Source organism: Mauremys mutica, chromosome 20, assembly GCF_020497125.1.
Source record: "Mauremys mutica isolate MM-2020 ecotype Southern chromosome 20, ASM2049712v1, whole genome shotgun sequence".
In the NCBI taxonomy this organism is placed as follows: Eukaryota; Metazoa; Chordata; order Testudines; family Geoemydidae; genus Mauremys; species Mauremys mutica.
The window spans coordinates 4,252,214-4,277,250 of record NC_059091.1 but is presented as its reverse complement, the minus strand read 5'-3'; the positions used below and the strand labels follow the sequence as shown (position 1 = coordinate 4,277,250).

At 71.3% G+C, this 25,037-nt stretch overlaps 1 protein-coding gene across 8 annotated transcripts; it reads left to right on the top strand.

Moving 5' to 3' along the window:
• Positions 1-381: 381 nt before the first annotated feature.
• On the top strand, positions 382-24,705 carry ARHGAP9 (Rho GTPase activating protein 9). 8 transcript variants are annotated; one of them, XM_044994985.1, is made up of 20 exons: positions 382-839; positions 1,525-1,586; positions 3,781-3,817; positions 4,694-5,105; positions 7,893-8,149; positions 9,814-10,032; positions 10,915-11,061; positions 11,611-11,721; positions 12,048-12,109; positions 13,879-13,966; positions 14,969-15,064; positions 15,611-15,709; positions 18,089-18,215; positions 18,326-18,439; positions 20,623-20,721; positions 21,135-21,212; positions 21,410-21,463; positions 22,623-22,757; positions 23,067-23,172; positions 24,121-24,705. In XM_044994985.1, exons 2-20 carry the CDS (start codon positions 1,561-1,563, stop codon positions 24,305-24,307), a joined length of 2,454 nt encoding a protein of 817 aa, XP_044850920.1. In that variant the 5' UTR covers positions 382-839; positions 1,525-1,560; the 3' UTR covers positions 24,308-24,705. The 8 variants fall into 8 exon arrangements, with proteins under 8 accessions (XP_044850920.1, XP_044850922.1, XP_044850921.1 ...); XM_044994987.1 differs by having other exon boundaries at positions 1,525-1,613; XM_044994986.1 differs by lacking the exon at positions 1,525-1,586.
• The last annotated feature ends 332 nt before the right edge of the window (positions 24,706-25,037 follow it).

Genomic DNA, 25,037 nt, shown 5'->3' with positions numbered 1-25,037 from the left:
TGAACCCAGGTTATGCGTGTGCCCCACTGCTGGCCCATCCTTCCTTTCGGTGTGGGCTGGAAAAATCCAGGAAAGTTCAGATTGGGGCTAACAGCTTCCTTCGTAACAAGACAAGGATGGAGTCTCCCAAACCCTCGGACTTGCAGCGCTTGGGAGCATCCCAGGGTGCCCACTGGGGTTGTGAGGAGGCCAGCGTGTGCTCCAGAGCTCAGCTACCGCACAGAGCAACCACAGCAGCATGGCACAAGAGAGCAACGAGCAACAATACGCACCGGACTCCGCTGCCGGACACACACTCGGCTCAGCGTCAGCCCAGCGGCGCTGGATAGCGTCACCTTCCCTGGCACAGCCTGAGTGGAGAACGCCCACTGCTCACCCTGCGAGTCAGTGACAGAGCCACAGATGGGACCCAGGAGTCCTGAATCCAGTGCTCTGTTTGTTCTTGCTGCTAGAGCACACCTCCTTCCAGAACTGGGAGCAGAACCCAGGAGATCGGGTGCCCCTCCCCCAGCTCTAACCACCAGACCCCACCACCAGGAACAGAATCCAGGAGTCCTGACACCCAGCCCCTCCCACCACTCTCATCCACTAGGCCCTGCTCCCTTCCCACAGCCAGGAATAGAACCCAGGAGTCCTGGTGCCCCCAGCAGCAGCCAAGCTCTGTGCCCAGGGCCAGCCCTGGCTGCCTGTCACATGGCCGGGGAGGTGTCACTACAGCTGCTGACGTGGGCCTGTGCTGTCCCAGGACCCTCCTCCTTTGGCAGCCGCTGCTGAGAAGCTGCCAGCAAAGTTGCAGGAGGTACCGCAGTGAGGGGAGCGACTGGACAGTGAGCGGCCAGGTAAGGGGCCTAATGGGACGGGGACGGACTTTTCTGCCCAGCCTCTTAGCCCGGGAGAAGGTACCCGCGCTCCTGGCACTGAAGCCCTCGTGAGATGCTGCTCAGAGCCATGGGGCTCCTTAGAAAGATACGGGGGGGGGGCATCTCTGCAAGGCTCCCTCCGAGAGCATGCGCCAGTGGGAAAAACCCTGTCAACGCAACACACACGGGTGCTGCTGCCTGGGCATCCCATACAGAGAGCCACTGCCGGGCTAAATCCTACTACTACAGCCACGCACAGCCACCGCCGGGCTGGTGCCACGCACAGCTGCAGGTTGTCTGAGGCACAACTTTGCAAGAGGAAAGGCGCTGAGCCGGCAATTCAACCACACGTTGTCTGTCTCCACACCGCCCCCGGCACGCAAGGAAATGCAGCTTTCAGAACAACATCTGGGGGAGCCACCCAGGCTAAGCCGGGCAGTCCAGGCTGCAGGGACGGAGAATAAAACAGAGGGGTGGTAGGTGGGACTCTTTACTCCTGGGAACGGTCAAAAGGGGCGGACGAGGCAGATTTTCCCAGGATGGGCCATTTCTGGAGGTAGCTGTCCTGGGAAATGTGCAAGGATGCTTGCGCGGCACACGCTGCCGGCTGTCCAGTTTTAGAGGCTCAGGATCACCCCACCTGTCCTATGTTTTTCTACCTCAGAAGTGGCAGCCCTAGGACGAGGCCCCAGGCTTCCCAATGCCCACGAGGGGGGCACGCGATTGGTAAGAGGGAGAAGGAGGAAAATCCAGGTGTGTTGTTTGTGGGAGACGCAGATCCCCATTTTCCAGATGGAGAAACTGAGGCCAGGGGTAGATGAAATGACTTGCCCAAGGTCACCAGTGAGTCAGCAGCAGAGGAACCCTGATCTCCTAGATCCCTGCCCTGTATCCCATCCCCACGGCAGCCTCCCTCCCTCTCAGTGGGCGTGTCTCTGATTGCCCAAGGCATCACGCCTCCCTGCGGCTCCTGTTGGATTTGGCTGACGTTTGCTCAGCGCCTCAGCCGCAGGGTTGCATTTTCGATGGACTGCCGTTGGTTTCGTGCACGGGCCGAGGGTCCAGTTTAACCGGTGACTTGCCAAGGACAGTCCATTTCAGAACTTGCAGCTTCGGGGCGAGGGGAAGGGACAGACCTGGACAGAGGCGGGGGTAGTTGACGAGGCTTGGCTGTCAGATGCAGTTTCCCAGAGCGACTAGATGAAGGGGTCTCCAGGGAATAGCCCCCTGGCCAAGGGGGGGCATGGTGTATTTTGGAATCAGTGATAAAGAAGCAGAGAGGGCCTGGGGGATGCAGAGTCTTGAAGGGCTGTTAATCCTCATCGCTGGCTGCAATGTAGGCACCACCCAGAGCTAGCTGCATCCCGTCAAATTGAGGTTTGTCCTGGGGGGTGCGGTGGAGTCTGATGAGGGCCCGGCAGGGAGGTGGGTTAGAGGGAACAGGACTCTCCTCTCACGATTGTTTAATTCCACATGGGTCTTCCCCCCACCCAGTTCTCTCCTTCCCACCTGGGCTGAGCATGGGCTGCGCCCCAGGGCGCTGGAGCCAGAGACTCGCTCTGCTCACGCCGCAGCTCGGCTCACAGGAAGCCGGTGCCCCTCGCCGAGCGGAAATGCGGTACCTGCGCTCTGCACGCCGGGGTGTGGGTGTGTGTGTGACTGTACGAAAACAATGAAAACCAGGTCCTTTGTGCTGCCTCGAGGCCGGGGGGAGGGGGAGGGGAGTGAGGCTGGGCCAGCGGCTGCCTTGTCGGGGTCCCTGACTTCAAGGCCCCCAGCCGCTCCTCCACCCAGCCGGAGCATCTCAGAGACGGGCACCAAGAACACACACATACCCCCACCCGGTCCTTGGCCAGTCACTCTGGGCCTCAATTCCCCTCCTTGGTGCCAACTGGCACCTTGGTTCTTGGCTGCACAGGGGAGGGCGTGGACTGGCCCCACGCAGCGCAGAGCAAACACCAGTCCCGCCGCTGGAGATCCCGACAGGCGCGTTGTGTCTGGCTCCCCCTTCCCATAGTCACATGCAGAATGGGCAGTCAGGAGCCAGGACTCCTGGGTTCCATCCCCAGCTCTGAGAGGGGAGGGGGGATCTAGTGGTTACAGGGGGGGCCTGGGAGCCAGGACTCCTGGGTTCCATCCCCAGCTCTGAGAGGGGATCTAGTGGTTAGAGCGGAGGGCTGGAAGTCAGGACTCCTGGGTTCCACCCCTGGCTCTGCTGGTAACTCTGCCTTGGGGGTATCCCCCCGCCGTGCCCCAGGTTCTTGCTCTGTCAGTGGGGCGAAGCTGACCTGCTGACAGGGCTTTGAGAGCCTGGGCTGGCAGGGGTGTCACAGAGTGTGGAGGAGTCAGGGCCCTGCACCCCCACTCCCTGCGATTCCCCGGGACTCTGAGCCAGCCAGTAACACAGAAGGTTTTTGGGATGACAGGGACACAGTCCAAGACAGGCCTTGTAGGTACAGACAACAGGACCCCTCAGTTAGGTCCATGGGGGGGGGCAGGGAGGCCAGATCCCATCTGAGCTCCCCTCCATTTCCCCAGCCAGCTCCCAACTGAAACGCCCTCCAGCCTCTCACTCAGCCTCCCCCCCGGCTCCTCCCCCACCCTTTGTCCAGTGTCCCGGGCAGAGGGTGTCACCTGCCCTCCATCCCCCCTCCTGGGGTCTCCTGTTACCTGCTCAGGTCTCCTCCCTCAGGGAAAGTCTCCCAGCCCCAATGCAGCCAGTCCCAGCAAAACTCCCCTGCAGCCTTCCCAGGTCAACACTCCCCACTCAGCATTCACAGAAAACATCAAGAACATTCCCGCGTCGTCACAAGGGGCGCCAGCTTTGTAAGCGCAGCCCGGCCTTCGCCCCTTGGGGACGGATGCACCCAGCTCAGCACCCTGGTACCCTTCAGTGCCTGCTTTTCTCCTTCCCCCCCAGGTCCTGCAGGCCACCCCATGGCAGCGCCCCGGCGGTGGTGAGTCCCTGCGCGCCACGCCAACACCTCCCGGAGCCTGAGGTCCCTCCTGGCCACGTCCTCTCCTTGGGTTCAGGGCAGCTGGCCCCCTCCTCTGCCCAGCCCCATGCAGACGCCTGCCCCTGTGGCTCTGGGCACCTGCAACGGACCCATGGGCACAGAGCATGGGCCGAGCCCCCTTGCCATGCCGGTTCTCGGCTCCACCTCCATCCCCACGGCCCAGGGCGCACGGGCGGAGGAAGGGGCCTGGAAGATGCCCCCCAGGGTCCCGCCTCTGGGGGAAATGTTGGGGTCACCCAGGGAGGAGGGGGGATCCCCAGGGCTGTGTCTCCACCATACAGTTGCTGGTTCGGGCTCTGGGCAAGAGCCGATTCTGCTCCCCTCTGCCCAAGGCTGCCTGGTCTGGGGAGGGGAGGATATGCCAGGGCCCTGCCCCCCCCCCCCCCCGACAGAGCCAGTCACCCCGAGCTGTACGTGGCCGCCTGCGATGAGCCACTGGCTGGAAAGCCGCAGAGCTGGCTGGCTTCCTGTTGTAGCAGCATCTGGGCTTCCTGTAGCCACGTGGCCTCACCCACTGGCCGCTACCAGGGCGCTGAGCCCTGGCTTGGACATGTCCTCTGGGGGGGCAGGGCCAGCAGCCATGTCCCAGTCTCTGCAGCGCCCCCCACTCCCCGCCGGTCCAGCAGCAGGCCTGAGGCCAGGAGGTCTGGGCCATGGGGAGGAGTGGGTCAGGCCGCCTGGGCACACACTGGCACCGTGCAGCCCAGAGGGGAAAGCCCCCATTTCCCGCACCCCAAGCCAGCTGGTCCCCCTTTCCCCACGCCATTGGGGCCGACGCCCCGTGTCTCAGCCTGGTCCCCTGCCTTCTCCTTCCAGATGACGGTGCTGGGCCCCGGCTGGGCTGGGCTGGCGGCGCACACAGAGCGGCCAGCCGCTCTCCCCCTCGCTGAGATGCTGTCAGGGCGGTGGCGGCTGGAAGGCCGGTCCTGGCGCCGGGCCGGCCCCTCGCCAGGCTCCTCGGCCGTGGCGCTGCGAGCCCTCTACGACTACCAGTACGAGGCGGAGGACGGGCGCCAGGTGGCCATCGCGGAGGGCGAGCGCTTCCTGCTGCTGCGCAAGTCCAACGAGGACTGGTGGCAGGTGCGGCGGCTCAGCGATCCCCGGAGGGCACGGCCCATCTTCGTGCCGGCCACCTACGTGGCAGAGGTGGCCCCACATGTGCAGGGTGGCCCATGGCTGAGCGCCACGCTGCTCGCAGCCACTGGCACCGGGCAGCACCTGTCCCCGGGTGAGTGTCTGCCAGGGGGCAGGGTGAGGGCTCAGCAGGGGGCTCTCTCCCCTGCCAGCTTGGCACGAGTGGGTACTGGGCTGCAGGGACCAGCCTGGGGGTGTCACAGATCCACAGGATCAGGACCGGTCTCTGGGAGGAGCCAGACCCCCTCGGGGTGTCGCTCTCCCTCCAGGGTCTCCCATGTGGCTTCCCTGCCTCCTTAGACCGGCCCCCTGGCCGTCAGCCCCCCTGCGTCCCGCCAGGAGCTCTGCCAGTGAGTCTCACTGAGCCAGACCCCTGAGGGTGACTAGTCTGCTCTGTGCCCCTCGCCCGCCAGCTGCAGGGGCGCTCCCATGGCGGGTGTGTCACCGGGACCCTGGCCCGGGAAGCCCTGGGCTAGCGCTGAGGGACGAAGGCTCTGGGCACCCCAGCACTCGGCCAGGCTGTGGGGAACCCCCTTGTTCCAGCTGTGACTCTCCGTCCCCTGGCTCAGAGCCCACCCCCTCCGCAGTAGCCAGCCCGTCTCCCGCCCCTCGCTCAGCCCCTGCGGCGAGGCGGGGCCCAGATCTCTGACCTGGGTTGCTAGGTATCAGTGTCTGGGCAATTGGGGTGGCCATTGTCTTCTCAGCCGCTCCTGGGATTAAGGCCAAGCCAGCCGGGCGCCACCCACACCTCCACCTCTTCGCCTGCCCTGGGAGCAAACAGCCCTTTGCCACCCCGGGGGACAGGGCGGAAACTGAGGCACGCACAGGCTGCGTGGAAATGTTACAAAATTCCTGCTTTGTCATAGGGGGTTCAGCAGGGGATGCTGGCCCCAGTGTGGTGCTGGGGGGCTCTGTGCTGCAGGGAGCTGGGTGGGGGGGCTCAGCAGGGGGGGCTGGGCTGCAGGGAGCGGGTGGGGGGCTCAGCAGGGGGCGCTGGGCTGCAGGGAGCTGGGTGGGGGGCTCGGCAGGGGGCGCTGGGCTGCAGGGAGCGGGTGGGGGGCTCGGCCGGGGGCGCTGGGCTGCAGGGAGCTGGGTGGGGGGCTCGGCCGGGGGCGCTGGGCTGCAGGGAGCTGGGTGGGGGGCTCGGCCGGGGGCGCTGGGCTGCAGGGAGCTGGGTGGGGGGCTCGGCCGGGGGCGCTGGGCTGCAGGGAGCTGGGTGGGGGGCTCGGCCGGGGGCGCTGGGCTGCAGGGAGCTGGGTGGGGGGCTCGGCCGGGGGCGCTGGGCTGCAGGGAGCTGGGTGGGGGGCTCGGCCGGGGGCGCTGGGCTGCAGGGAGCTGGGTGGGGGGCTCGGCCGGGGGCGCTGGGCTGCAGGGAGCTGGGTGGGGGGCACGGCCGGGGGCGCGGGGCTGCTGGGAGCTGGGGGGGGGGCTCGGCCGGGGGCGCTGGGCTGCAGGGAGCTGGGTGGGGGGCTCGGCCGGGGGCGCTGGGCTGCAGGGAGCTGGGAGGGGGGCTCGGCCGGGGGCGCTGGGCTGCAGGGAGCTGGGTGGGGGGCTCGGCCGGGGGCGCTGGGCTGCAGGGAGCTGGGTGGGGGGCTCGGCCGGGGGCGCTGGGCTGCAGGGAGCTGGGTGGGGGGCTCGGCCGGGGGCGCTGGGCTGCAGGGAGCTGGGTGGGGGGCTCGGCCGGGGGCGCTGGGCTGCAGGGAGCTGGGTGGGGGGCTCGGCCGGGGGCGCTGGGCTGCAGGGAGCTGGGTGGGGGGCTCGGCCGGGGGCGCTGGGCTGCAGGGAGCTGGGTGGGGGGCTCGGCCGGGGGCGCTGGGCTGCAGGGAGCGGGTGGGGGGCTCGGCCGGGGGCGCTGGGCTGCAGGGAGCGGGTGGGGGGCTCGGCCGGGGGCGCTGGGCTGCAGGGAGCGGGTGGGGGGCTCGGCCGGGGGCGCTGGGCTGCAGGGTGCTGGGTGGGGGGCTCGGCAGGGGGCGCTGGGCTGCAGGGAGCTGGGTGGGGGGCTCGGCCGGGGGCGCTGGGCTGCAGGGAGCTGGGTGGGGGGCTGGGCCGGGGGCGCTGGGCTGCAGGGAGCTGGGTGGGGGGCTCGGCCGGGGGCGCTGGGCTGCAGGGAGCTGGGTGGGGGGCTCGGCAGGGGGCGCTGGGCTGCAGGGAGCTGGGTGGGGGGCTCGGCAGGGGGCGCTGGGCTGCAGGGAGCTGGGTGGGGGGCTCGGCCGGGGGCGCTGGGCTGCAGGGAGCTGGGTGGGGGGCTGGGCCGGGGGCGCTGGGCTGCAGGGAGCGGGGGGGGGGGCTCGTCCGGGGGCGCTGGGCTGCAGGGAGCTGGGTGGGGGGCTCGGCAGGGGGCGCTGGGCTGCAGGGAGCTGGGTGGGGGGCTCGGCCGGGGGCGCTGGGCTGCAGGGAGCTGGGTGGGGGGCTCGGCCGGGGGCGCTGGGCTGTAGGGAGCTGGGTGGGGGGCTGAGCCGGGGGCGCTGGGCTGCAGGGAGCGGGTGGGGGGCTCGGCCGGGGGCGCTGGGCTGCAGGGAGCTGGGTGGGGGGCTCGGCAGGGGGCGCTGGGCTGCAGGGAGCTGGGTGGGGGGCTGGGCCGGGGGCGCTGGGCTGTAGGGAGCTGGGTGGGGGGCTGAGCCGGGGGCGCTGGGCTGCAGGGAGCGGGTGGGGGGCTCGGCCGGGGGCGCTAGAGGAGGCTTCTGTGGAATGAGCTGTGAAGCCAGGGGGACAGTGGGGTCATGCCCAGAGCTGGGGGGGGGGTCCCAGGCTCTGAGCTGAGCAGTGGGGGACCCTCTGTCGGCCCAGGTGCTGTTCATAAGCTGAGGCGCCGCCTCCTCTCCCCCCGCTGCCCCCTGGCGCACCAGGGGCTCTGACCCAGCTGTTCCCTCCCCCTTGCCAGGCCTGCAGCCGCGGTACCGATCCCTCCAGGACCTGTCCAGCCCCCCAGCCCGGCCTGCCGAGCCCGGCCACCACTCCTGCCACAGCCTGAGCCTGCCAGCCTGGGACCCCGGCCCCCAGCTCGGCCCGGCCCACCCCGTCAGCAGGAGCGTCAGCGCCGCCGGCCTGGCCCAGAGCCCCGGCAGGGACGCGCTGGCCCCCAGATGCCAGCAGGAGCGGTGCCCGGAGCCGGTGGGGCAGGGGGTCAGCCCCCCTGGAGTGAGTATGGCCTCCGGGGGGAGGGGCAGGAGTGTGTGCATCTGGCTCCCCCCCCCAGTCCCGCCCTGCCCTTCCCTTCTCCACATCACCCACCCAGAGCAGACGGGCAGGGGTGGAGCAGTCCCACAGCACTGGGCAGCCCCCCAGCTCTGCCGGTGCCCCTCACTCCCGACCCGCAGCCCCTGCTAGCCCAGCCCTGGGCTTCTGCCCCCCCCCAGCTCTGCCGGTGCCCCTCACTCCCGACCCGCAGCCCCTGCCAGCCCAGCCCTGGGCTTCTGCCCCCCCCAGCTCTGCCGGTGCCCCTCACTCCCGACCCGCAGCCCCTGCTAGCCCAGCCCTGGGCTCCCTGGTGCCTGGCTCTGGCCTTGGGTTCATTTAGGAGCCTCCCCTGTCCCACCCACCCGCCTTCCTCTTTCTTCCTCTCTCTGACCACAGGGAGGGAAGTGTAGGTGCAAGGGCTGTGCTAACCCACAGGATGTGGGGTGAACTGTGGGAGGGGCTGCCCCACGGGGTGCGGCCTGGAGCAACGCTACAGACTCAGCTCCCCAAGGGCTGCAGGCCCAGCTGCTGTGGGGGGCCGGGGCTGAGTGCTCAGCGGCCCCCCCCCCGGGTGGGGGGACTGACGGGCTGAGCAGCAGCGCCAAGCCGTGAGTGTCTGCTTGGGACCTGGGGGGAGGGCGGGCAGCGGGGCTTGGGGGGCCGGAGGGAGAGGAGAGGGTCCTGGGGAGGGAGGAAGGGCACTGCGGGGAGGGAACCGGGTGCAGGGTAGGGGGCAGAGGGGCTGAGCAGGGACGAGGGGGCCTGGGGTATGCGGGTGGGGATGATGGAGGGCACAGGAAGTGGTAGGGCGGAGTAGGCAGAGCAAGGGGTAGGGGACAGGGGGCTCAGGACGGGGGGGAGCAGGGGGCTCAGGAGGGGGAGGGACGAGGGGGGAGGGACGGGGGCGCAGGGGGCTCAGGAGGGGGGCGGGAGCCGGGGGCACCAGCTGACGGGCGGCTCAGGGCCCCTGGCATTGTTCCAAGCCGCTCTGGGGAAACCGTTCCCGACCTTGGCTAAGGCAAAAGTTTATCTGCTTCGCCCAGGGCCGGGAGGGAGAGGAGGGGCGGGTGTGTCGGGGGGTCCCAGCCCCGGGGCTCAGCACCCACTCCGGATGCAGCCGGCCAGGACTCTGGGGCGGGGTCCCCCCTCGGGGCTCACTCCCCCCGGGCGAGGAACCGGCTCGGCTTCGTTGCCTCCAAGGGCCCGCCCCCCGCCCCCCCCCCCCCCCCGCGCGGCCGGCAGGGACTCCCAGGCAGCGGGTGACAGGCGGGTTGTTAGTCGCCGGGGCCCCAGCGTAGGACAGGGCTGGTTAGCACCCACCAGGGACGCCCAGCAAAGTGCATTGCGGGGGGCAGAGCCCAGGGCCCTCCCCCCGAGTCCCAGCCCAGGAGACTGACCCCTTCCAGCTGCCAGGCCTCCCCGCCCCCCAGCTCTGCCGGTGCCCCTCACTCCCGACCCGCAGCCCCTCCTTGGGGCTCTGCGAGGAACTTTGGACCCTCTGCTCCCAAGCAGGCTGGATTCTGTCTGACTGTGCACCCCCGACTCCGACATTGGGGTGGGGGGGTTCCCTGTAGCCCCTGGGGGCAGCAGCCCTGACAGTAACCAGCCCCCCGCATGCCCTGCAGGTTCCACCCCCTGGAGCCACCATGGAGGAGCCCCCCATTTACTGCAACCTGGAGGAGATCAAGCGGGTGAGGGGGGAGCCCCCCAACCCCAGCGGCCCCCCGCTGCAGGTGCTGGACACCTGGGAGCGCCACCTTGACCCCAGCACCGGCCGCAGCTACTTCTACAACCCGGAGACAGGCGACAAGTCTTGGAAACCTCCGAGGCGCCACCGGGAGATGGTAGGAGGGGGCTGCCCCATTGTCCCCCTGGCTGGGTGTGCTGCCCGGCCTCCTGTGCCCTGGCCTGGCTGAGCCAAGCACCCGGGCTGCCCGCCAGGGGCCTGAGAAGGCTCAGCACTAATTGCTCTAACGAAGCCCCCCAGGGAGGGGAGGGAGCTGGGTGGGCCGTGGGCAAAACCCAGGAGTCTCCTGCTGCGACAGTGTCCCAGGAGCGCGGTACCAAGAGCAGAGCAGGTCAGGAGGGGCCCCGGCAGAGATGGGGGGGGGCAGGGCCGGGCTAGCAGGGGCTGCAGGTCGGGAGTGAGGGGCCCCGGCAGAGCTGGGGGGGAGCCCAGGGCCGGGTTAGCAGGGGCTGCGGGTCGGGAGTGAGGGGCACCGGCAGAGCTGGGGGGGAGCCCAGGGCCGGGTTAGCAGGGGCTGCGGGTCGGGAGTGAGGGGCACCGGCAGAGCTGGGGGGAGCCCAGGGCTGGGCTAGCAGGGGGCTGCGGGTCAGGAGTGAGGGGCCCCGGCAGAGCTGGGGGGGAGCCCAGGGCCGGGTTAGCAGGGGCTGCGGGTCGGGAGTGAGGGGCCCCGGCAGAGCTGGGGGGGAGCCCAGGGCCGGGTTAGCAGGGGCTGCGGGTCGGGAGTGAGGGGCACCGGCAGAGCTGGGGGGAGCCCAGGGCTGGGTTAGCAGGGGCTGCGGGTCAGGAGTGAGGGGCCCCGGCAGAGCTGGGGGGAGCCCAGGGCCGGGTTAGCAGGGGCTGCGGGTCGGGAGTGAGGGGCCCCGGCAGAGCTGGGGGGAGCCCAGGGCTGGGCTAGCAGGGGCTGCGGGTCGGGAGTGAGGGGCACCACCTTGCTGCAGGATGAGGGGCACTCCCTGACTCGCTCCCCTCTCCCCTGCAGAGTTTGCTCCCCGTGGAGGCCCTGAGCCCCGAGTCCCCGGCCGCCGCTGACCCGGGGGAGACGCTGGCGCAGGGCGGGGGCAGTGTTCGGGCCGCCCGGCTCGGCTACACCAAATCCATGATCTTGCCAGAGTCCCGCGTGCCCAAGGTGAGATGCCTGCAGGGGACTGGGGTCGCGTGGGGGGCTGGGGGCAGCGCAGTGTTGTTTCTCTGGGGTCGGTGTGTTGGGGGCAGGGCTGGTCCTCGGGCCACATCTTGGGGGGGCACGTGTCAGGAGAGGGGTGTCTGTACTCTTCTGTCTCTGGGGCTGCAGGGTGCATGGGAGGTGGGTCCCTTGCTCTGGGGGGCGGGCAGGAGGGTGTATGGGGCAGCAAGCCCATGTTCTTTCTCAGGGAGACGGTGTGTTTGGGGCATGGGTGAGCATTCTGGGGGGAGCCCAAGCAAATCCCACATCCTCCTTCAGGGGGCAGGATGTTGGGGGCAGGGTGGGGAGACAGGGTGTTGGGGGGCTGGATGGGGAGGCAGGGTGTTGGGGGTAGGGTGGGGGGCCGGGCATTGGGGGTAGGGTGGGGGCAGAGTGTTGGGGGGCCAGGTGTCAGGGGGCAGGCTGGGGAGACAGGGCACTGGGAGCTGGGTCGGGGGGCAAGGTGTTGGGGGGCAGTGACCCATCTCCCCTGCTCTCTCACTCTCTCTGCAGGTGTCTCACCGCAGGAATCGCTCCCAGCACAACTTTGAGGATTGGGTGGGGACCGGTCCCCCCTCCACCTGCCCTGGGGGCTCCCCCCCTCACCCCTCCGACTTACCCCATGTGAGTTACCCCCCAGCCCTCTCCTGCTCCCCTGCCCCCCCCTGGTCACTGCACAGGAAGCTCCGAGCCAGCAGGTCCCAGTGCCGGGGAGGGGCGTGTAAATGGGCCCTTGCCCCATCCCCTTGGTCACCCCCAAATTGATTCAATTCCCAAGAGTTGGCTGCAGCCTGGGGCCCCCGCTGGGTGGATCAGGTTGGGGGGAGGGAGCGGGAGGCAGGGCTGTGGGGGGTGAGGGGTGGGGTTGACCAGGGGGCTGTGGAGGAGAGGGAGGGAGTGGGGGGCAGGGCTGTGAGGGGTCGGGGGGCTGACGATTCTCCCCATGGCAGGAAGTGGAGAAGGCCGGGCAGCTGAACAAAACCAAGATTGCAGAGGGTGGCCGGAAACTCAGGTACGTGTGTGTGGGGGTGTCCCTGCAGCAGGTGGCAGGCATCTGGGGGGGGTCCCTGTGATGGGGGGAGGTATCCTGGGGGGCAGGATGGGGGGTCCCTGTGGTGGGGGTAGGTGTCCGGGGGGGCAGGAAGGAGGGTCCCTGTGGATGGGGGAGGTGTCCTGGGGGGCAGGAGCGGGGGCCGTGGTGGGGGAGGCATCCTGGGGGAGCAGGAGGGAGGGTCCCTGTGTTGCGGGGACGGGTCCGGGGGGGCAGGAAGGAGGGTCCTTGTGGCGGGGGAGGCGCCTGGCGGAGTAGGAGGGAGGACCCTGTGGAGGGGAGAGGTGTCCTGGGGGGGCAGGAGGGGGGGCCGTGGTGGGGGAGGCACTGGGGGGGCAGGAGGGGGGGTCCCTGTGGAGGGGGGAGGTGTCCTGGGGGGTCAGACGGGGGGGCCGTGGTGGGGGAGGCGCCGGGGGGCAGGATGGGGGGTCCCTGTGGTGGGGGGAGGTGTCCTGGGGGGCAGGAGGGGGGTCCCTGTGGAGGGGGGAGGTGTCCTGGGGGGACAGAAGGGGGGGACAATGTGGAGGGCGTAGGAGTCCTGGGGGGGGCCGGAGAGTGGGCCGTGGTGGAGTAGGCACCGGGTGGGGTCGGAGGGGGGGTCCCTGTGGAGGGGGGAGGTGTCCTGGGGGGGCAAGAGGGGGGACCCTGTGGGGGGGGAGGCGCCGGGGGGGGCAGGATGGCGCTCCCGGTGGAGGGGGGAGGTGTCCTGGGGGGTCAGACGGGGGGGCCGTGGTGGGGGAGGCACCGGGCGGGGTCGGAGGGGGGGTCCCTGTGGAGGGGGGAGGTGTCCTGGGGGGTCAGAAGGGGGGGCCGTGGTGGGGGAGGCGCTGGGGGGGCAGGATGGGCGTCACTGAGGAGGGGGGAGGAGTCCTGGGGGTACAGCAGCGGGGGTCCCTGTGGAGGGGGGAGGTGTCCTGGGGGGTCAGAAGGGGGGGCCGTGGTGGGGGAGGCGCTGGGGGGGCAGGATGGGGGTCCCTGTGGAGGGGGGAGGTGTCCTGGGGGGGCAGGAGGGGGGGTCCCTGTGGAGGGGGGAGGTGTCCTGGGGGGGGCAGGAGAGGGGGCCGTGGTGGGGGAGGCACCGGGCGGGGTCGGAGGGGGGGTCCCTGTGGAGGCGGGAGGTGTCCTGGGGGGGCAGGAGGGGGGTCCCTGTGGTGGGGGAGGCGTCTGGGGGGGGCAGGAGGGGGGTCCCTGTGGTGGGTGCAGGGAGCCGCTCGGCCTCACAGCCCAGGGGGGTTGGACAAGGGACGTCCTGGGCATGAATGGACAAAGGGGCCTTTCTCAGCTGCCCAGAGCCCGTGGGGGGGGGAGCTCGGGGCCCAGGGAGGGGGGAGCTCAGGGCATGGCGGGGGGGGAGCTGGGGCTCCAGGGGGGGGGAGCTCAGGGCATGGCGGGGGGGGAGCTCGGGGCCCAGGGAGGGGGAGCTCAGGGCATGGCGGGGGGGGAGCTGGGGCTCCCGGGGGGGGGACCTCAGGGCAGGGCGGGGGGGGAGCAGGGGCTCCCGGGGGGGGCAGCTCAGGGCCAGGCGGAGGGGGAGCTCGGGGCCCAGGGAGGGGGAGCTCAGGGCATGGCGGGGGGGGAGCTGGGGCTCCCAGGGGGGGGAGCTCAGGGCATGGCGGGGGGGGAGCTGGGGCTCCCGGGGGGGGGAGCTCAGGGCCTGGCGGGGGGGGAGCTGGGGCTCCCGGGGGGGGGGGGGGGCTGTCCCAGCTGGGCTCAGCCCCCTCTCTCTGCAGGAAGAGCTGGGGTGTCTCCTGGGTGGTGCTGGCTGGGAACAGCCTCGTCTTCTACAAGGATCTCAAGGGCCCGGCCCCGGCCAGCTGGGTGAGTGGGGAGCTGGGGGTGGGGGGAGTGAGCGGGGGAGGGGGAGGGGGTCACACCTGTCCCAGACCCCAGGGGCTGGGAGCTGCCTGGGAAGGGGCCGCCCTGCCCCCATGCCCCCCCGTGCAGCCCCCCTGCAGCCCCGAGGCCGAGCGATGCCCGTGGGTGCTGCCCTGACGCCCCCTCCCCTGGCCCCCAGAGCCCCCCCAGCAGCCCCGAGGCCGAGCGATGCCCGGGGGTGCTGCCCTGACGCCCCCTCCCCTGGCCCCCAGAGCCCCCCCAGCAGCCCCGAGGCCGAGCGATGCCCGGGGGTGCTGCCCTGACACCCCCTCCCCTGGCCCCCAGAGCCCCCCCAGCAGCCCCGAGGCCGAGCGATGCCCGGGGGTGCTGCCCTGACGCCCCCTCCCCTGGCCCCAGAGCCCCCCCAGCAGCCCCGAGGCCGAGCGATGCCCGGGGGTGCTGCCCTGACCCCCCCCCCCGGGCCCCCAGAGCCCCCCCAGCAGCCCCGAGGCCGAGCGATGCCCGGGGGTGCTGCCCTGACGCCCCCTCCCCTGGCCCCCAGAGCCCCCCCACCAGCCCCGAGAGGCCGACCGTTGCCCCGGGGTGCTGCCCTGCCCCCCCCCCCCCTGGCCCCCCAGAGCCCCCCCAGCAGCCCCGAGGCCGAGCGATGCCCGGGGGTGCTGACCTGACACCCCCTCCCCTGGCCCCCCAGAGCCCCCCCAGCAGCCCCGAGGCCGAGCGATGCCCGGGGGTGCTGCCCTGCCGCCCCCCCCCCTGGCCCCCCCGTGCCCCCCAGCAGCCCCGAGGCCGAGCGATGCCCGGGGGTGCTGCCCTGACGCCCCCTCCCCTGGCCCCCCAGAGCCCCCCAGCAGCCCCGAGGCCGAGCGATGCCCGGGGGTGCTGCCCTGACGCCCCCTCCCCGGGCCCCCCAGAGCCCCCCAGCAGCCCCGAGGCCGAGCGATGCCCGGGTGTGCTGCCCTGACGCCCCCTCCCCTGGCCCCCCAGAGACCCGCCAGCAGCAGGCCTGAGAGCAGCGTGGACCTGCGGGGCGCCGTGCTGGAGCGGGCGCGAGACTTGTCCAGCAAGAAGAACGTCATTCATGTGAGTGTGTGGGGAGCCCCAACTCCCAGCAACGCCCCCCCAGGGACCCAACCCCCCCCAGCTCCCAGCCATCCCCCCCCAGGGAACCAGAACCCCCCCCTGGCTCCCAGCAACCTCCCCACAGATCCAGAACCCCCCTGGCTCCCAGCAACGCCCCCCCAGGGATCCAGAAACCCCCCCTGGGATCCCAGCAACCTCCCCACGGACCCAGATCCCCCCCAGCTCCCAGTCATACCCCCTCAGGGACCCAGAACCCCCCTGGCTTCCAGCAACCCCCCCCCCCGAGGATCCAGAGCCCCCCCCGGCTCCCAGCAATGCCCCCCCCAGGGACTCAGAAACCACCCCCTGGGATCCCAGCAACCCCCCCATGGACCCAGAACCCCCCCCGGCTTCCAGCAACCCCCCCCATGGACCCAGAACCGCCCCCGGCTTCCAGCAACCCCCCAGAGCAGCCTGAGAGACGCTCCCCTCAACTGCCCATGGGGGCCCTGCGGGGAGGGGGCTGCCCCTGCCCGGCCCCCTGACCTGCCTGTGCCCCCCCGGCAGCTCCGCACAGTGACTGGCAACGAGTTCCTGCTGCAGTCGGACAGCGAGGCCGAGATCCAGGACTGGCACCAGACTATCAAGGGCGTCATCCGTAGGCTGGTGAGTGCCGGCAGGCAAAGGGTTAACGCGGCCCAGGCCTGGGTATTGGGGGCCCCACCTGTGGGAGAGCTGGGGACGGGAGGGGATAAAGGAGCTGCCCCCCACCAACTTCCCCCCCCGCCCTGCCGGTGCCCCTCACTCCCGACCCGCAGCCCCTGCCAGCCCGGCCCTGGGCTCCCCCCACCCAGCTCTGCCGGTGCCCCTCACTCCCGACCCGCAGCCCCTGCCAGCCCGGCCCTGGGCTCCCTCCCCCAGCTCTGCCGGTGCCCCTCACTCCCGACCCGCAGCCCCTGCCAGCCCGGCCCTGGGCTCCCCCCACCCAGCTCTGCCGGTGCCCCTCACTCCCGACCCGCAGCCCCTCCCAGCCCGGCCCTGGGCTCCCCCCACCCAGCTCTGCCGGTGCCCCTCACTCCCGACCCGCAGCCCCTGCCAGCCCGGCCCTGGGCTCCCGCCACCCAGCTCTGCCGGTGCCCCTCACTCCCGACCCGCAGCCCCTGCCAGCCCAGCCCTGGGCTCCCCGCACCCAGCTCTGCCGGTGCCCCTCACTCCCGACCCGCAGCCCCTGCCAGCCCAGCCCTGGGCTCCCCCCACCCAGCTCTGCCGGTGCCCCTCACTCCCGACCCGCAGCCCCTGCCAGCCCGGCCCTGGGCTCCCCCCACCCAGCTCTGCCGGTGCCCCTCACTCCTGACCCGCAGCCCCTGCCAGCCCGGCCCTGGGCTCCCGCCACCCAGCTCTGCCGGTGCCCCTCACTCCTGACCCGCAGCCCCTGCCAGCCCGGCCCTGGGCTCCCCCCACCCAGCTCTGCCGGTGCCCCTCACTCCCGACCCGCAGCCCCTGCCAGCCCTGCCCTGGGCTCCCCCCAGCTCTGCCGGTGCCCCTCACTCCCGACCCGCAGCCCCTGCCAGCCCGGCCCTGGGCTCCCCCCACCCAGCTCTGCCGGTGCCCCTCACTCCCGACCCGCAGCCCCTGCCAGCCCGGCCCTGGGCGCCCCCCCCCCCGCTCTGCCGATGCCCCTCACTCCCGACCCGCAGCCCCTGCCAGCCCGGCCCTGGGCTCCCCCCACCCAGCTCTGCCGGTGCCCCTCACTCCCGACCCGCAGCCCCTGCCAGCCCGGCCCTGGGCTCCCCACCCCCAGCTCTGCCGGTGCCCCTCACTCCCGACCCGCAGCCCCTGCCAGCCCAGCCCTGGGCTCCCCCCACCCAGCTCTGCCGGTGCCCCTCACTCCCGACCCGCAGCCCCTGCCAGCCCGGCCCTGGGCTCCCCCCACCCAGCTCTGCCGGTGCCCCTCACTCCCGACCCGCAGCCCCTGCCAGCCCGGCCCTGGGCTCCCCCCACCCAGCTCTGCCGGTGCCCCTCACTCCCGACCCGCAGCCCCTGCCCGCCCACACCTGGGCTCCCCACCCCCAGCTCTGCCGGTGCCCCTCACTCCCGACCCGCAGCCCCTGCCAGCCCGGCCCTGGGCTCCCCCCACCCAGCTCTGCCGGTGCCCCTCACTCCCGACCCGCAGCCCCTGCCAGCCCGGCCCTGGGCTCCCCCCACCCAGCTCTGCCGATGCCCCTCACTCCCGACCCGCAGCCCCTGCCAGCCCGGCCCTGGGCTCCCCCACCGGGTCCACCAGTGCCCCTCACTCCCGACCCGCAGCCCCTGCCAGCCCGGCCCTGGGCTCCCCCACCCAGCTCTGCCGGTGCCCCTCACTCCCGACCCGCAGCCCCTGCCAGCCCGGCCCTGGGCTCCCCCCACCCAGCTCTGCCGGTGCCCCTCACTCCCGACCCGCAGCCCCTGCCAGCCCGGCCCTGGGCTCCCCCCACCCAGCTCTGCCGGTGCCCCTCACTCCCGACCCGCAGCCCCTGCCAGCCCGGCCCTGGGCTCCCCCCACCCAGCTGTGCCGGTGCCCCTCACTCCCGACCCGCAGCCCCTGCCGGCCCGGCCCTGGGCTCCCCCCACCCAGCTCTGCCGGTGCCCCTCACTCCCGACCCGCAGCCCCTGCCGGCCCGGCCCTGGGCTCCCCCCACCCAGCTCTGCCGGTGCCCCTCACTCCCGACCCGCAGCCCCTGCCGGCCCGGCCCTGGGCTCCCCCCACCCAGCTCTGCCGGTGCCCCTCACTCCCGACCCGCAGCCCCTGCTGGCCCGGCCCTGGGCTCCCCCCACCCAGCTCTGCCGGTGCCCCTCACTCCCGACCTGCAGCCCCTACTAGCCCAGCCCTGGGCTCTGCCCCCTTGGCCCCCCTCAATCCCGACCTGCTGTCCCAGCTCTGGGTTGCCCCGAACGTGGGGAATGCCCAGCACGCTGCCCCTCCGGCTCTGTCCCCTTGCGTGGCTGGGAGCGGTTCCCATCCCCCACTGGCTGCTGCCTGGCCTGACGCGTCCCCCTGCGCCCCAGGACCGGGAGAACCCCCTGGACGAGCCGGGCTACGTGCTGCGCCGGGCGGGCAGCTCCGAGCTGGGGGATCTGAGCGGGGACGAGGAGGACGAGGGGCTGAGGCCGAAGGACAGCTGGAAATCCTCCGGTAGGTGCCCTCCGCATGGGGGGGGGGGCTGGCCTTGGGCTTGGGGGAGGGAAGGGGGCGACGGGCCTGGGGGGCTCTGTGGCTACTTCACCCCCTCTGCCCCCCTCCAGGCTCCCTCCGCAGCCCGGACAGCAGCGAGAGGAAGCGAGTCAAGAGCAAACTCAGGCGCTTCATCGTCAAGCGGCCCCCGCTGCAGAGCCTGCAGGAGAAGGGGCTCATCCGAGGTGGGGATCCCCCCCCGTCGCTCCCCGTGCCCCCCACTCCCCCTGCGTCCCACCCCCTTGCCCCACCGCTGCAGAGCCTGCAGGAGACGGGGCTCATCCGAGGTGGGGATCCCCCCGTCGCTCCCCGTGCCCCCCACTCCCCCTGCGTCCCACCCTCCTGCCCCTCCGCTGCAGAGCCTGCAGGAGACGGGGCTCATCCGAGGTGGGGATCCCCCCCCGTCGCTCCCCGTGCCCCCCACTCCCCCTGCATCCCACCCCCCTGCCCCCCTGCTGCAGAGCCTGCAGGAGAAGGGGCTCATCCGAGGTGGGGACCCCCCCATCGCTCCCTGTGCCCCCCACTGCCCCTGCATCCCACCCCCCTGCCCCACCGCTGCAGAGCCTGCAGGAGACGGGGCTCATCCGAGGTGGGGACCCCCCCGTCGCTCCCCCTGCCCCACCGCTGCAGAGCCTGCAGGAGACGGGGCTCATCCGAGGTGGGGACCCCCCTCTCCCATCACTCCCCCTGCCGGCCCTATAACGATGCTGGTTCCGGGGACCCAACTGAGAGAGCCGATTCAGGACAGATTGCTCAGAGCAGGGCAGTTACAGCCCCAGGCTGGGGGTTTCCACCTCGAAGGCACCAGACCAGCCAGCCAGAGAGGACTTCGCTCTCACCCCACTGGCTAACCACACGTCACCCCAGCAATTCCCTCAGACGCTCCAGTGTCCCAGTATCACCACCAGGGCCACTCGCTATGGGGACGAATGGTTATGAAAACCAATGCCCCAGTCAAAGAAAAAAAATTCTTCCCATCCCAAAGGACCAAGCCCCAGACCCAGGTCAATACACATCAGATCTTACCCACGAATCACGCTGCTGCCAATCCTTTAGAATCTAAAATCGAAAGGTTTATTCATAAAAGGAAAAAGGTAGAGATGAGAGCAAGAGTTGGTTAAATGGAATCAATTCCATACAGTGATGGCAAAGTTCTTGGTTCAGGCTTGCAGCAGTGATGGAATAAACTGCAGGTTCAAATCAAGTCTCTGGAACATCCCCCACTGGGATGGGTCATTCAGAGCTTCAGCTTGTAGCAAAGTCCCTCCAGAGGTAAGAAGCAGGATTGAAGACAAGATGGAGATGAGGCATCAGCCTTATATAGGCTTTTCCAGGTGTAAGAACATCTCTTTGTTCTTACTGTGGAAAATTACAGCAAAATGGAGTCTGGAGTCACATGGGCCAGTCCCTGCACCTTGCTGAGTCACAAGGCAGATCTGCCTCCTCTCCATGGGTCAATTGTGTAGCTGATGGTCCTTAATGGGCCATCAAGCAGGCTGGGCAGAGCTGACACCAACTTGGCTGGCGTGTCCCCCAGAAGCAGAGCGAACATTTGAAATACAGACAGTACGGAGCCAATACCCCTAACGTCAGCTACAACGGGACACACGTACCCGGACCCCTCCCGGGACCCCGCCCGCCAACCTTTCGCCAACAGCACCTTGGGTGCAACAATGAGCTACACGGTTCCAGTTCATGTCACAGCCCACCCCTCTGCAGCCCATCCCCCTGTACCCCATTCCCCCTGCGCCCCCTGCCCCACCGCTGCAGAGCCTGCAGGAGAAGGGGCTCATTCGAGGTGGGGACCCCCTTCCCCGTCGCGCCCCCTGCCCCCATCTACCTTCACCCCATCCCCCTGCCCCCCAGCCCATGTATCGCTTCCCCACCCTCTGCACCCCAGCCCCCTGCCCCCCAGAACACCCCCACCCCTTGCTCCTCATCTCCCCCAGCCCCTCTGTCACCCACCCCCTGCCCCCGCCACTTCAGAAGCTGCAGACGAAGGGGTTCAGTCAAGGAGGGGACCCCATATGCCCCGCCCTGCTCCCCCCTCCCGCTGATACAGGACCGCGTGGCCTTCGGGGACATTTGATGCAAATGATTTAATAAGGAAATCTGCATATTTGTAAAAACTGCCCCCTGCCCCCACTCAGCCCTGCCTCCCCCCCCCAGCCTCCCCTTTTCACTCACCCAAAACTTGGTGCCCACAGCACCCCCCAGTGGCAGCTGTTGGGATTGCAGCTGGTGGGGCAAGGGGCCGGGCTGGGCAGCCCTTGGGGGTGAGAGCTGCCCTCCCCCCGCCCCCGGGTCTGTTTCTACACCCCTGAGGACCCCCGGCCCGGCCTGGCCCCCACCGCTGCCCTCTCTCCAGACCAGGTCTTCGGCTGCCGGCTGGACGCCCTGTGCCAGCGGGAGAACGACACGGTGCCCCGCTTCGTTCGGCTCTGCGTGGAGGCCGTGGAGAAGAGAGGTAGGAGCCCCGCGGGCAGGTGCCCGGTGTGCCAGGCCCCCCCAGCGTGGAGCCCCTCCCTCCCTGGGGCCCTGCCTGCCATTCGGGGGGGGTCTTTCTGCATGGGCCCCACATACGGGGGCGTCCCAGAGCCCCTCGCGCCCCAGCCCACGGGTCGTTCCGCCCGTGCCCAGCCAGCGCCACCAGCACCCAGGGAGGGGGAAGAACCCTCGGGGGGCAGACGTGGGGGGGGCTCCAGCAGGGGCGGGGGCCACACGGAGCCCTGAGCAGGGGCTGAGGGGTGGGCGAGGTCCCACGGCTCTGGGAGCAGGGGCGGGGGGGCAGGCGGGGGGCACACGGGGTTCTGCAGGGGGGGGCAGGAGTCACAACTGCCCCGAGCAGAGTCTCACCCCCTCCCTCCCCCGCCCCCGCAGGCCTGGACGTGGACGGGATCTACCGGGTGAGCGGGAACCTGGCCGTGATCCAGAAGCTGCGCTTTGCCGTCGACCGGGGTGAGCGTCTGCGCCCGGGGGGCGAGAGGGGGCAGCTGCCCCAGGAGCTGCTCCCTGCGGGGGGGCGGCCGCCCCTCACCGTGGCCCTTGGCCTTTGCCCCGGGGCTGCAGTGGCCCCACCCAGCCGGCCTCCCCGTAAGCCCTGCCCCGTTGGCTGCCAGCAGGGTGGGGCCGTGACGGGGTGTGTTGTTTTGCAGAGCGGGCAGTGACCTCGGACGGGCGCTACGTCTTCCCGGAGCAGCCGTGCCAAGGTAGAGCCGTGCCGGGCGGGCACCGTGTGCGCGTCCCCTCCCCTTGCGCTGGGCCCGCGGCCTGCCTGCCCCCGCGGCTGGGCCTGTGCGCAGAGCCCCGTGGGGTGCCCGGCGTCGTCAGCAGGGCACGCGGCGCTTGGGGGGTGTTCGACGTGGGGGTGCCCGGCGTCGCCAGCGGGGCACGCGGCGCTTGGGGGGTGTTCGACGTGGGGGTGCCCGGCGTCGCCGGCGGGGCACGCGGCGCTTGGGGGGTGTTCGACGTGGGGGTGCCCGGCGATGCCAGCGGGGCACGCAGCGCTCGGGGGGCGCGGGGGTGTTTGACGTGGGGGTTCCCGGCAATGCCAGCAGGGCACGCGGCGCTAGGGGGTGTTCGACGTGGGGGTTCCCGGCAATGCCAGCAGGGCACGCGGCGCTCGGGGGGCAGGGGGGTGTTCGACGTGGGGGTTCCCGGCCCAGGCAGCAGGGCACACGGCGCTCGGGGGGCGCGGGGGTGTTCGACGTGGGGGTGCCCGGTGTTGCCAGCAGGGCACGCGGCACTCGGGGGTGTTCGACGTGGGGGTTCCCGGCGATGCCAGCGGGGCACGCGGCACTCGGGGGGGCGCGGGGGTGTTTGACGTGGGGGTTCCCGGCGATGCCAGCAGGGCACGTGGCGCTAGGGGGTGTTCGACGTGGGGGTTCCCGGCGATGCCAGCAGGGCACGCGGCGCTCGGGGGGCACGGGGGTGTTCGACGTGGGGGTTCCCGGCGATGCCAGCAGGGCACACGGCGCTCGGGGGGCGCGGGGGTGTTCGACGTGGGGGTGCCCGGTGTTGCCAGCAGGGCACGCGGCACTCGGGGGTGTTCGACGTGGGGGTTCCCGGCGATGCCAGCAGGGCACGCGGCGCTCGGGGGGCACGGGGGTGTTCGACGTGGGGGTTCCCGATGCCAGCAGGGCACGCGGCGCTTGGGGGCGCGGGGGTGTTCGACGTGGGGGTGTCCATGACCTCAGGCTGCACTGGGTGAGGGGGTGCAGTGGCCCCCGTAGTCCACACCCTGGGCGCTCGCCGTGGGGCTGGCTCGGCCTCTCCAGCGCGGCTGGGCCGGCCCTGCGCCCCTCGTGGCGCCCCCCGCGGCGCCCCCCCGCGCTGCCCCCCCGTGGCTGACCCGCCCGTGTCCCCCAGAGGAGCGGCTGAGCCTGGCTGACCCCGAGTGGGACGACGTCCACGTTGTGACCGGCGCCCTCAAGCTCTTCTTCCGCGAGCTGCCCGAGCCCCTGGTGCCCTTCGCCCTCTTCGACGCCTTCGTGGCCGCCGTCAGTAAGGACACGCTGCCCCCCCCCGCGGGGCCTCCCCTGTGCCCAGCCTCTCCCCCCGGGGCCCAGCTAGTGCCCAGCCCCCCACCATGGGGTCTCCCCTGTGCCACGTGCCCCAATCCCAGGCAGGGGCAGGGGGGGCGGGTGCTGGCTGATGCCCCGTGTGGCTCCACCCCCCCTTGTGGGCCACCCAACCCCAGGGACCCAGGCTGCCCCGCGTGGCTGGTGCCCACAGACTCCTGGGGGTGGGGTGGGGGGCAGCCCTGGGCCCCCATCTCGTCCAGCTGCAGAGTCACGTCGCTTCTCCCCACAGAGCTCCCGGCCTACGGCGAGCGGGTGCAGCGCCTGGCCGAGCTGGTCCAGAGCCTGCCCCCGCCCAACTACGCCACCCTGCGCTACATCCTGCGCCACCTCCGCAAGTAAGGGGGGGCTGGGAAATCCGGGGGGGCAGATGTCCCTGGGGTGGGGGACAGAGCCAGGGGCTGCAGGTCAGGATTGAGGGGCCCTGGCAGACACAGGGGGCCCCAGCGGCCGGCAGGGGCAGAGGGTTGGGCTTGAGGGGCACCAGTGGCCTTGGGGGGCTGCAGGTTGGGATTGAGGGGTACCAGTGGCTGGGGGGGCAGCGGGTCAGGATTGGGGGCCCCAGTGGACATGGGGGGCTGCAGGTCAGGATTGAGGGGCCCCGGTGGCTGGGGGGCTGCAGGTCGGGATTGAGGGGCCCAGTGGCCTTGGGGGGCTGCAGGTCGGGATTGAAGGGCCCCAGTGGTTGGGGGGGCAGCGGGTCAGGATTGGGGGGGCCCAGTGGACATGGGGGGCTGCAGGTCGGGATTGAGGGGCCCAGTGGCCTTGGGGGGCTGCAGATCGGGATTGAGGGCTAACAGTGGCCTTGGGGGGCTGCAGGTCGGGATTGAAGGGCCCCAGTGGTTGGGGGGGCAGCGGGTCAGGATTGGGGGGGCCCAGTGGACATGGGGGGCTGCAGGTCGGGATTGAGGGGCCCAGTGGCCTTGGGGGGCTGCAGGTCGGGATTGAAGGGCCCCAGTGGCTGGGGGGGTAGCGGGTCAGGATTGGGGGCCCCAGTGGACATGGGGGGCTGCAGGTCAGGATTGAGGGGCCCCGGTGGCTGGGGAGCTGCAGGTCGGGATTGAGGGGCCCAGTGGCCTTGGGGGGCTGCAGGTCGGGATTGAAGGGCCCCAGTGGCTGGGGGGGTAGCGGGTCAGGCTTGGGGGGCCCAGTGGACATGGGGGGCTGCGGGTCGGGATTGAGGGGCCCCGGTGGACATGGGGGGCTGCGGGTCGGGATTGAGGGGCCCCGGTGGACATGGGGGGCTGCGGGTCGGGATTGAGGGGCCCCTCTCTGCCGCCCCCCAGGGTGATGGAGTACGCCGACGCTAACCGCATGACCCGGCAGAACATCGGCATCGTCTTCGGCCCCACGCTGCTGCGGCCCGAGAAGGAGCTGGCCAGCATGGCCGTGGACATGGTCCACCAGAACCAGGCCGTGGAGCTGCTGCTCGCCGAGTTCCAGCGCATCTTCCCGGCCCCCGGCCCCAGCTGAGCCCCCCAGCCCTGCCCCGGACCAGGGCCAGCGCCGCCGCCTGGAACACGCCGGCCCCGGCGCCAGCTGAGCCCCCCACCCCAGACCAGGGCCAGCGCCGCCGCCTGGAACACGCCGGCCCCGGCGCCAGCTGAGCCCCCCACCCCGGACCAGGGCCAGCGCCGCCACCTGGAACACGCCGGCCTCGGCGCCAGCCAAGGACAATGGCCCTGGGGCCCCGGCCTGCCCCCGGGCTTCGGACAATGGAGCCCCTCCCTTGGGCCATACGCCGGGTGGGCGCCGGTGCCCCATTCCCCGCCCCCCGAGCCAGCCTGTGCCCGGCGCCCTCTGCCCTGCCGGGTCTGTCGTGCCCAGGGCACCGTCTGTCTGGACTCTCGAGCCCGGAGCCGGGCAGTAAATGGCTGCTCAGGGAGCCTCCCGTCTCTGTGCTGTGATTCGCGGTGGGGGAGGGGGGGTCACCCCAGTTACTGTGAGCTGGGGGTCAGTGGAGGGGGGGCAGTTAGTCCCTCCCCCAATCGCTTCCCCTCTAACCCACTCCCCCCCCCCGGAGAATAGAAGCCAGGAGTCCCTTGGGGGCAGCAACCCCATTGCGCCCCGCACTGAGTGCCCCCCACCCCACTGTCCTGAGGGCATCGGCCCCGCTCCGCGATGGACTCAGCCATGCCGGGGGGGGGGGGGGGTTATTTATTTATTGATTTCTCTCCCCAGTTTACAATCAGAACAACCCCCC

Bases quoted from the DNA above. Each gene is read 5' to 3' on its own strand.
- ARHGAP9 (XM_044994983.1), top strand. From the start codon at position 3,572: ATGCAGCCAGTCCCAGCAAAACTCCCCTGCAGCCTTCCCAGGTCAACA. The intron at 3,818-4,693 runs GTGAGTCCCTGC...TTCTCCTTCCAG, and splicing joins ATGGCAGCGCCCCGGCGGTG to ATGACGGTGCTGGGCCCCGG. The intron at 18,216-18,325 runs GTAGGTGCCCTC...GCCCCCCTCCAG, and splicing joins GGACAGCTGGAAATCCTCCG to GCTCCCTCCGCAGCCCGGAC.